This window comes from Tenrec ecaudatus, chromosome 15 (genome assembly GCF_050624435.1).
Source record: "Tenrec ecaudatus isolate mTenEca1 chromosome 15, mTenEca1.hap1, whole genome shotgun sequence".
NCBI classification, from domain to species: domain Eukaryota; kingdom Metazoa; phylum Chordata; class Mammalia; order Afrosoricida; family Tenrecidae; genus Tenrec; species Tenrec ecaudatus.
Genome location: NC_134544.1, coordinates 52949355 through 52960383, shown reverse-complemented (window position 1 = coordinate 52960383; position 11029 = coordinate 52949355). Strand labels below are relative to the sequence as shown.

The window sequence follows — 11029 nt, the reverse complement described above, 5'->3', positions numbered from 1 at the left end:
AAATTCAACTAAAGAAAAGCCTGTGGACTGCACCCGTTCCCCCACCCTCAGCCTCTCCCAGTGTGGGGATGGTTCCTTCCCTTGTGCTCTGGGGTGCCGTGTGCTGGAGTGACGCGCCGGAGGCGAACAACCACTAGCAGAGGAAAGGTCCTGAACCATCCTAGTGGTCCAACTCAAAGCAACAGACCAGAACCCCAGCAGCACGCACAAGGGGGAAGACAGGCAAGACCCAGAGGCCAGCCAGGGGCATCAAGGAGCACCTGAGGTCATGCACAAGGTCATGCACAGTGGGGTCATTCACGCTGGCCCTCCTCTAGAGCCAGTGCCCTCCTTTGGACTTTGTAGTCTCCCAAACTGGGAGACACAGGCCTGTTCGTTAGCGTCATTCATGTGGTCTTTTTCATCTGCTAACACTAGGCTAGGGGTTAATGACATCATGGCCCTTCCTCCAGCCCCAGGGTTGCCCTCGGACCTATGCAGGGCTGGAGCAATGACCTTCAAGCGAGTCAACAGCTGCCTAAGGTGCCTGGGTGCTGCTGTGGGATGATGCTGGGTTGGAGTTGACCCCCCTCCCCAAGTTGTTCTGTGGGAAAAGGTGAGGCTATCTTGTTCCCTAAAGGTTTATAACCTTGTTGTTGTTTGGTGCCATCGAGTCAGTTCTGACCCGTAGTGACCTTATGTACAACAGAACAAGATACTGCCCGATCCTGTGCCATCCTCACACTGGTAACGAAGCCTGGGCCCCTTGGTGCAGCCTTGGTGCCAGTTCATCGCCTTGATCTTTTTCTCTGGCACTCTACATTACCAAGTCCCATGCTTAGTAATCCAGTGTCAGGTTGCTACGGGACGACAGCGGGTCAAGCACCTACCTACACCCTAATTGGCGCTCAGTGGCAGATGGGAAAGGGTGCCCTCCTCTGGGGTTAGTGCTGTGCTCTACAGGGCAGCTCTGACTACGCCCTCCGGGAGGGACCAGCACTCAGGCCAATGGAGACATGGCTTCCTGGGCCCTCAGGGGCCCACTATGAGCTCCATCCTTGGACTGAGAAGTTAGGGTTTTATGTGTACATTCTTGACCTTATTTATCTTCCAGCTTAAGAGTCGTTAATTAAATTCTTACCTCACCTTCAACCAAGCCCAAGGGCAGGAATCTTCTAGATTAAACTTTAGCGCAGTGTAAGGAACAGCCTGAAAACTGAGTGGCATCAGTTTCCTTGTCTTCTTCCTTCGAATTCCTTTGGAGAATCTGTATTTATTTCCATGTCAGAGTGCAGGGTTACAAAAAGATACAGTAAGGGGGCGGTGGGCTGAATGGGTTAGAGAAGCAAACTGCGTGATACATATGTATATCAAAAGAGAGGTTGATACCAAGAAAACTGGCTCACCTGATTGTAGAAGTGGTTAAGGCCAATCTGGTTGTCAGGTATTCCCTGACTTGCAAGGCTGCCTAGGGCTGGAAAGCGAGACGCCCAGAGACCTGAGGCTGATGGCAGACATGGGTAGCTTCCAGGACCAGCAGGCAATCTGGCAGCCTGCAGGCACATGTCCCAAGAGAGCACACTACACACCAGCAGGCAGTCAGGAAGGGAGGGAGGGAGGGAGGAAAAGCGAACCAGTTCTCTGTAGTTATCAAAATAGGCCACATTCCCAAGAAGTTACCATCACCTGCGGGAGAAGGCTTCCTATCAAACCACAGTGAACCCCAGCTACGCCAAAAGGGCACAAACCCTAGCTAGCACATAAGAGATGATTGTTAGCATTACCTTTTAAAATTTATGATAACGGAAGTACACACAATGAGATTTCCTTAAGATAGTCTATTCTCTAAATGGATTTGAAATGTGATTCCACAAACTCAAAACTTGTTTCGGAACACAGAGATCAATGTTTTGTTGGTTGTTTTCCCAGCATACATTTCCTATCTCCATCTTCACAAAAGGAGCCCAGGCGGCCTAGTGGGTTATGTGTTAGGTTGTTAACGGTAAGGCCAGCGGTTCAAAGCCGCCAACTGCTTCACAGGAGAAAGATGAGGCTTTCTACTCTAATAAGCATTTACTGTATGGGAACCCCCCCTGAGACAGTTCTACTTTGTCCCCTATGATCACTACAAGCTGGAATTTATTTGAAGGCACTATGCTTGGGTTTGAGACTTCCTTCGAAAAAGAGGTGAAGTTCACTCCCCACCCTATCTGAACAGCCTTCATGTCTCATAGGCACATGTTTTAGTTCAGGAATGGATGCCTACTCCCAAGCAGGGCAATCCAAGCCAGTGAAACTCAAGTCTCTGATTTTGGTTAAACTATTGCAAGTTTCAACGGTTCCTTCCTGCTGGGTGTGAAGAGAGAACTGGGAACCTCAGAGGCCCTGGAAGTCATCTGAGGACCTGGAGAGGAGACCCTGTCTGAGAACAGAGCCAACAGGCACTGAGGTGTCTGTGATGAGACGTAATGGGGAGCACTTGAACCTGGCCAGAGTGCTGGTGCTCTGTGTACAGTCTCTTTGGGGGATCCACTTTCCTGAGCCAGATTGGGTCAGCCTTTTCTGTTGCTGGCAACCAAGACATAAAGGGTAATACACACATTTAAATTCTTTACTGGTCATTCAGACTTGGAGTTTCATGTTCAGAATAAAACACACGAAGAACCACGAAGTCCTGACAATACCTACAAGGGAGGTGTAGAAAGGAGATAGGTTACTAGATGAATGCTTGAGTTCCTCTCCTCTCCCTTCCCCACAACTCCTATCATCCCCCCACCCCTGCCCAGCCACCTTGGTTTTTCATGTCCTTCCTTCTAATCTGACACATTATGATGAGAGAGTTCCCGCTCTAACCATGCCACACCTCCTCTGCCTGCCACTAGGTACTGAAACCTTGCTCCAAGCGGTTAAACTGAGACAAGTCTGAGTAACTGGCTTGCTAAGTTCTCAAGGTAATTAGTCACAGACACACTCTGTCCACATCACACAGCTGCTGGACCTCAGCAATCCTTGAAGAACTCCTAGAATACTCTCGATTCCTTGGAGTACCTGTCTCCTCTTTCTTTCTCTGCGCTCACTCCAATCCACTTGATTCTCACGCACAGTGACCATTTTGGGGGGTTTGGAAAGTTGTAAACCTTTCTGGGGACAAATGTTGTTTTCAGGTGTTGTTCAGTTGGTTCCATATCATAGCAACTGTGTGGACAACAGAACCTACCATTCTGCCAGGGCCTGGGCCCCCCTCACATTGTTCCTATGCTGAGGCCCACTGCTGCAGCCACTGCATCCACCCAGCAACTTGCGGGCCTTCCTGGTTCCACTGCCCCTCTGCTTTACCAAGCATGATGTCGTTTTTCCAGGGATGTCTCTCTCCTGTTAACATGTCTAAAGTATGTGAGACAAAGTCTCCTTATCCTTGCCTCTAAGGAGCGTTCTGGCTGTACTTCTTCCCAGGCGGTCCGTTTGTCTTGTTTGTCTGCTAGTTTGTCATACGGTGGTGGCTTGGGTGTTGCTGGGATGCTAGAAGCTATGTGACTGCCATTTCCAGTACCAGCAGGGTCACCCAATGTGAACAGGTTTCAGCAGCTTCCATGCCAGCCGACCACTTCGGAGGAATTAGCCACTGGAAACCCCTATGGATGGGAACAAATAGACTTATCTTGCTCACACAGAGTGGCTGGGGGTGGGTTGATCCACTGACCTTGCAGTTGATTGCACTGACCTTGCCACCCACAGCCAACTCAAAAGAGGCCTGAAAATGTGCTTGGGCAGGTTCTCCACTTGGGGGAGAACAGGCTGTCTCCCAAATTTGGGATTCCTCTCTTGCCTTCTCACCCTTGTCGATTACATTGTTTTAGGAGTTTGGGGATCGGTGTTTCCACAGATTCAAATGTCAAGCAGTCTATTTGGAGTTTGGTTTTATTTGTGCTAAGCAGTTGCCAGTGTCCCTTCCCAGTATTAAGCCCATCTAGACAGGCAAGCAGAGATACACAGACACACACAAGCCAAACTCCTGTTATCAAGTGCTTTCTGGCTCATAACAACCCTGTAGGATGGGGCAGAACTCCCCGGTGCATTTCTGAGACTATAACTCTTCATGGAAGTAGAAAGCCTCCTCTTTATCGCATGGAGGGGCTGGTGGTTTCAAACTACTGACCTCGTGGTTAACAGCCCAACGTGAAACCCACTATGCCACCTGATTCCATCCACCCATCTAAGCTGCATAAGCAGCAAAGCCACCAAGACCTGTTTTAAGAGTCCTGCCCAGCAACACACACACACACACTCACACACACACGCATTCACTTATTAATGAATACACAAACACCTGTCATGACACCTGACCCTCCATGCTGGCTCAGCAGAACCTATAACCTCGACCTCTGATGGCATGATTCCTATGGTTCCGGCCCCAGTCACACTGCTTCTCGTCTCTCCTCTATTTTCTAAAGCGAAAAGGTGACAGCATCTAATACTACAAAGGGCTGGGTTATCTTACACAGAGGGTCATCTTTGAAGTCCAGAAGTGCGTACATGACAATCTTAATCAACTAGTCAAATCCTGGATCTCCGACAGCACGGCTGTGGCCATTTCTGCATCACAGAGCCCGTTTACAAAGAGAATCCTCCCCTTTCTTGGTTCGTTAGGCTCCAGCGTGTGGGTCCAGAGGTCCTCAAGAACTCACATAGCATTTGCAACAAGCCTCACATGGCACCTGCAGGTTTTTTTCCCTTCAATACAAACAATCCACATTTTTTTGTGTATGAATGTTGGCAATGCTGTGTAGGTTTAGGCATGATTGTGAAGGATGGAAAAACCGCAATTTAAAGAATAGAAATGTATATGGTGAAATTAAATTATTTCGTACTACTTTTGTGATGATGGATTATATTGATTGCATTAAGTGGTTCACTATATTTAAAATTCATGGTTGATTTCTAAATCTGAATATCGCTTTAGAAAAGTTTAAACAAGCTCAATTATAAGTGCACCAGCAGAATAAAATGTCCCTAAATGAAAAATTGATTAACTGCCTTATAAAAACCCAAGAAAGCTGGTCTAATTTGACATTAGAAACTATCCAACTGGTCATTTTAACAACTTACCTAAGGATTTTGTTAATTAAAGGTGCTGCAAATGTTACAGAAACATTTTGTTGATGATTTATGAACGCCTGTGTTTATCGACATCACCAGTCCACGCTGGTGATGCAGTCAGACATGCAGCCAAATGCAGTCATGGCTAAATTCAGTTGTCTTCCATCTTTTGTTGACATTGGTCTTGTAAGACACATACACGGCTCTACTTCCTAGGCAGGAAGGTGTAATTGTCCCAGCTGAGAACACATTCTTAACAGTTTGTTAGCTGATTTTTACAACTTTTAAATATTTGGACATACTGTATTTGGACATATTGTCCTCTTGCTTCATCGACGGGCCAGAAGTAGATGGGTACCCCAGACCCCCATTCGGGAGATCTTGGGGTCCTGTGCCCCGCGCTGGACTCCTGCAACGGTGCCGCAGGTGCCCGGAGGCTCCGCCCCGAATCCGCCGCCTCGGGGATTGGTTGCCTCGGCCCTAGTGGGCGGCCCCGGGGCTTGGGATGAAGTTCGGGGTCAAGGCCCTTGGCTGTAGTGTCATAAGCGCCGCGCGCCCGCAGCGGCTGACTGGTCTCCGGCAACGTGCTCTCGTTGGGGTCCAAGCCGAGTTTCCCCCTCTGCTTTCCAAGCCCTCTTTGCCTGCCGCCCCGTGCCACCTCTCGGGGGACTTCCCGGGTCTGGCCCTTTGGGGTGGGCCGAGCGGGGCGGGCCTCCCCTGTATCAGTCCAGCCGGGGCGCGCGGGTCCCGGGCGGCTGGGCGCAGACTGCGGAAAGCGGGGGGCCACCGGGCGAGGGGCCCCCGGAAAGGGATTTGGCGGCGGTGCCGGTGCCGGTGCCGGCGCCGGCTGGGTGTCTCGGCGCGAGCGGGCCCCGCGGGCGGCTGCTGAGTAATCCCGCGGGGGCGGCGGGGCCTGGGCGCCCACATCCTCCGCCGCGCGCTGCCGCCGGGCCGCGGCTCCTCCCCCGCGCTCTGGGCGCCCGGCGCGGCGCAGGTGGAGCCACTCGCCCGGGGCCTCGCGCGCCGCCGCCGCCGCAGCTGTCCCGCCGGCGTCCCCGCAGCCCCGCGCAGCCCTTCGCGCGCCCATGGCCGGCTCGGAGCAGCAGCGGCCGCGGCGGCGGGACGACGGCGACTCGGCCGCGGCGCCCCTGCAGGACGCGGAGCTGGCCCTGGCCGGCATCAACATGCTGCTCAACAACGGCTTTCGGGAGTCGGACCAGCTCTTCAAACAATACAGGTGACCCACGCGCCCCCGCCCGGGCCGCGCTCGCCGCGGGGCCTTGCCGGCGCCTCAGCCTGAGTGGGGCGCCCAGCACCCCGCTTCCTCTCCTTCCTGTCGCTCAGCATCCCCCGGCCTGGCCCTGGCAGCCGCGTCGCCTCCCCGGCCCGGCCTGCACGGGCGGCCGGAGCTCCCGCGCCCCGGGCCACATGGCCCCTTCCACGGGCACCCCCCTCTCCGGATCCCCGCCGCGCGCCCTCCCGCCGGCTCTCTCACTTTGTCCCCGGCCTCGCCCTCCGAGGCGTGCGCCCCCCGTTTCTCTGCCGCCCTGGCTTCCCTCGCCCTCCCGCCGCCGGCTGCCGGCTGCCCAGGTGCCCGGGTGCCCCGCACCGGCGGCGATCTGCGGGCGCAGCCAGCCTCGGGCTCGCGTTGCGGCGGCTCTGGCTCCCGGAAGGGCTTTCACCCCCCTTGGGCCCCGCAGCAATTGTGCCTGCCCGGGGCACGCATGCTGCATCTTGAACCTCACATTGCTTCCAATCCTGGTGCATTCCAGACCCTTTTATTGTTGGAAAACAAATCCACTTAATCTCCTTGCAGGAGGGGGGGGGGGTAGGGGGGGTCAAGCTAACTCTATTTGCTCATCTCTCCGCCTGTTCTCAAAAAAGGTCAATCCTGAAAATGAGCTCCCAAAGCCTTTCAAGCCAGCATATTTATTATGGATTTTCCTAATTTAGGGGAAGGAAGAAGAAAATGGAAGTGAGTGTGTGCGTGTGTGCGTGCGTGCGTGCGTGTGTGTGTGTGTGTGTGTGTGTGTGTGTTTAAATACAAGTACAAGCTTGGAAGAAAACGCACCTGTATTCAGTTATTTATTTTTATGTGTCTAAAAAAATACAGCGAAATAGCTGAACCGCTGTAGCTTCTGGCCTGTTTGTGTGGGAGGAGCCTTCTTGTGGAGGAAGGGCGGGTGGAGGGGGGGCAGAGCATCCACAAGTTTGTGCTTCACACTTTGAGTGTTGTCGGGATGAAAGGCTGTTCATTATCAGCATCCCTGTGGATGTTTCAGGGCCATCTGCTTCTCTAAGTTTGGTTAAAATGTGAGGAGGGATGTGACTGAGAGCCACATCTGTAGGAGATGCTGACTGGCCCTGGAAGTGTCCAGACCTCTGACACGACTGGTTTCCTGTACCCAGCTCTCCTTCCAGGTTCCGAAGGGCACAGCAGTTACTGCACTTGGCTACAAACTTTCTGTTGAAGAGATGTCACTTTGAAATTAGCTTTCTTGGACCCCTCTGGGAATATGAAAACCTCCTTCGTCTTACTCTGACAATGATGTACTTAAAAGGTACAAGCAAGTCTGTTTTCAAGCCAGGGTTGCGTCCATGGTGCTGGCCAGAGGAGATACATTTGAGGTACTTAATGTATATACTGTTTAAGCCGAGTTTTTTCAGCACATTTTTAATGCAGCTTTTTGTGGTAAAATTAGGTGCCTCGGCTGATATTTGGGTCAGCTTACACTTGAGTATATACGGTACTTGCCCCTACAATCTCTCCTGTTTAGTCTTTGCCTCTCTGAAAATGTATTTCTCTCACACGCAACAATGACATCTAGATATTTCATATGTTGTACTGTGTTCTTTTAAAAAACCCTTTCATTGGCATAATTCGCATCATCAATTTCAATAGTCCAAGGTTATTACTCTTTCAGACGGCTAGTTTATGTTGTATAGGGGAACATCTTGGGGTCTGGTTTACTCCCTGGGCTTGCTGGCTAAGGCACAGTACTCGCATGTTTCAGGACTTCTTGTTTTGCTTGGAATTGGCCTGTTACCTACTGTAATAGCCCCTTTTTCCTCTCGCCTGAGCCCTGGTGGTGGTGTGGGTTAGGTGGTAGATGCAGTTGCTCACTGCAAGTTTGGTGCTCCAAACCCACCAGCTGCTCCTCGGGAGAATCATGAGATGGTCTATCCTGGTAAAGATAGACAGTCTCTGAACCCCTATGTAAAGTTGCTTTGAGTTAGAATTGACTCAGTTGAAAATGGGTCAGTTTTTATATGGTTTCAACACACTGGCAGAGTGTGTTACAGATTGGGCTGGTAACCCACAGGTCAGCAGTTTGAAGCCACCAGCTGCCATGAGACCTTCTGTGGCCGGAAACATTTCTGGGCTCCCAGACCCAAAGGGGCAGTTCCAGTCTGTCCTCTGAGATCGCTATGAGTCAGAATTGACTCAAAAGCTGAAGGTTTGTTTTTGCTTCGTTTTGTTTTAGTGCACTGATTGAGACCTTGTGGTTACTTTATAATGTTGTTGGGTGTCATCGACTCACAGCTGCCCTGTGTACAACAAGAGCAACAAAAAAGTGTCCCGCCCTGCGCCATCCTCACAACGGTTGTTGCGGCTGAGCCCGTGGTCGTGGCCATTGAGTCACTCTATCTCATACCTCCTTACCGCTCTCTCTCCTTTGCCGACCCTTTCTTTTACGGAGTACCATCCTGTTCCAGGGACTGGTCCTTACGGATAGCATGGACAAAGAACGTGCTTCGAAGGAGCATGCTGGCTGGACTTCTTTGAAGCGATTTGCTTTGATTTCTGGCAGCCCCGGGTACTTTCACGGCACTCGCATCCTGATTGAAGTATATCCATCCTTCTGCAGTCTTCCCCGTGTACACGTGGGGGTGATTGAAATACCATGGCTCGTGTCAGGCATACCCTCGTTCCCAAAGGGACATCCTTGCTCTCGTACACACTTCAGAGAGATCTTGCGCAGCAGATCTGCCCACTGCAACCAGGTGTTGATTTCCTGATTGCTGCTTCCATGAGCATTGAGTGTGGATCGAAGTAAAATGAATCCTGACAACATCCAACTTGCCTGCAATCCTCGTGATGTTGTCTCTTGGTCCAGTTGTGAGGACTAGTGTTTTCTTTACACTGTGTTGTGATCCACCCTGAAGGCTGTAGTCTTCGATCTCCTTTGCTCTATGTTTCACGGCCTCATCCTCCTGGCTTTCGGCAACCAAGTTTGTGTCATCCTACCCGTGCCAGTTTGTTACTGAGCCTTCTCATCCGGATGCCATCTTCCCCTTCATGTAGTCTAGCTTCTTGGATCATTTGCTCGGCATATAGATTTAGTAAGCAGGATGAAAGGATTCAACCCTGATACACGCCTTCCCTGATTTCTCAACCCTCTTCCCCCTTGTTCAGTTCTGTGTTCAGGCTCCTCATGAGCATAATAGAATGTTGTAGAGTGCCCATTCTTTGCCACATTGTCCACAGGTGTACTCCACAGTTGACTGCCTTTCTCTTGTCAGTAAAACACAAGCAGACATGGTTCTGATATTCTTTGCTTTCAACCAAGATCCATCTGACATCAGCAATGATATTCCAACTTTCTGCACTGTTAGCTTTGTTGTTAGCTGCTATGGAGTTGACGCTGCCTCGTGGCAACCTTTTATGTGTCACATAAATAACCATTCGCTGTCCTGCACCCCTTCATGCTCGTTGGCGTGGTTGAGCTCATTGTGTCAGCTCATCTCCACGAGGGTGTGGCACAGTCTCATCAACCTTCTGCTTTGTCAAACGCCGGGCCCTTTTCTGGTGCTTGATGTTTGCTGATGATATGTCCAATGTAAGCGAATCGGAATCTCACCATCCTTCCTTCTTTGGAACATTCTGGTTACAGTCGTATTTCTTCTCAGACAAATTTGCTTCTTCTGTTGGCAGGCCCGCTATACTAAGTATGTCTGATACTCTTCATCCAACCACAGGTCCAATGCACCTTTCTTCTTCTGTTTTCCCTTCCCATCATCCAACTCTCACACGGACATGAGACTATGGGAAAGACCATGGCTTATGTTGGATGCACCAAAGTGCCATCTTTGCTTTTTAGAATCACAGGGGGGTCTCCTGGAGCAGTTTTGTCCAGAGAAATAGATCAGTTGATTTCTTGACTGCTGCTTCCATGAGCATGGATTGTTGATCCAAGTCAGATGCAACCCTGGGCCACCTCAGCTTCTTTTCCATTGCATAGGAAGCCGTGAGTTTTCTGTTGTTTTCCCATGGCTGGAAGGCAGCTTCTGAAGTGAGAACAGCGTCCTCCCTCAGGCAACAGCAACAAGATGCATCTGAGAAGGTGTGTCCTGGTGGGAGAGTGTGTTGAGGTCAAAAGAAGAGCGATTTGTACAGGGAAGATTTCTTTGTCAGAGCTGTGTACTTACTTGTTTGTTTAATAGCCTTTTCATTTTAGAGCAGTTTTAGGGTTATAGAGAAATTGCACAGGAAACGCAGACTCCCTTTTTGCCTCCTACACAGAAACACACAGTTTCTCCTATTATTAATATCTTGTCTTCCAGTGGTACATGTATTGTGAGGGAACCAGTATTGATACAACATTATTATCTTGTTGGGTTGTAATATTATCATGGAATGTTGTTTACACCCAGGTTTGCTTTTTGGCTATAGAGTTCTGTGGGTCTTGGCATGTGTATAATGTCATGTGTCCACCATTTTAATATCATGAAGGATGGTCTTCCTGTCTATCAAACTCCTGCGCTCCACCTGCCTATCTCTCCCTGCCTGTTCCTGAACTCCTGGCGACGGCTCATCTTGTTCACTGTTGCTGTAGTTTTTCCTTTTTTGGAATGTCTCAGTTGGAATTCCACAGTATGTAGGGTCCTTGGTGGCATGCTGGGTTAAGCATTGGGCTGCATGCGCGACAGGGTCAGCAATTCAGACTCACCA

At 50.6% G+C, this 11029-nt stretch overlaps 1 protein-coding gene across 2 annotated transcripts in view; it reads left to right on the top strand.

Annotated features, from left to right (window-relative positions):
• Nucleotides 1-6055: 6055 nt before the first annotated feature.
• TTC39C (tetratricopeptide repeat domain 39C) overlaps nt 6056-11029 on the top strand; it is a 115816-nt gene continuing 110842 nt past the window's right edge. Inside the window, exon 1 of one of the 2 annotated variants that reach the window (XM_075532575.1) lies at nt 6056-6313. In XM_075532575.1, the coding sequence (XP_075388690.1) occupies nt 6162-6313 (152 nt within the window). In that variant the 5' untranslated portion in view covers nt 6056-6161. Of the gene's footprint in view, nt 6314-7541; nt 7705-11029 lie in introns of those variants that run through there. The other variant, XM_075532576.1, reaches the window with a different exon arrangement.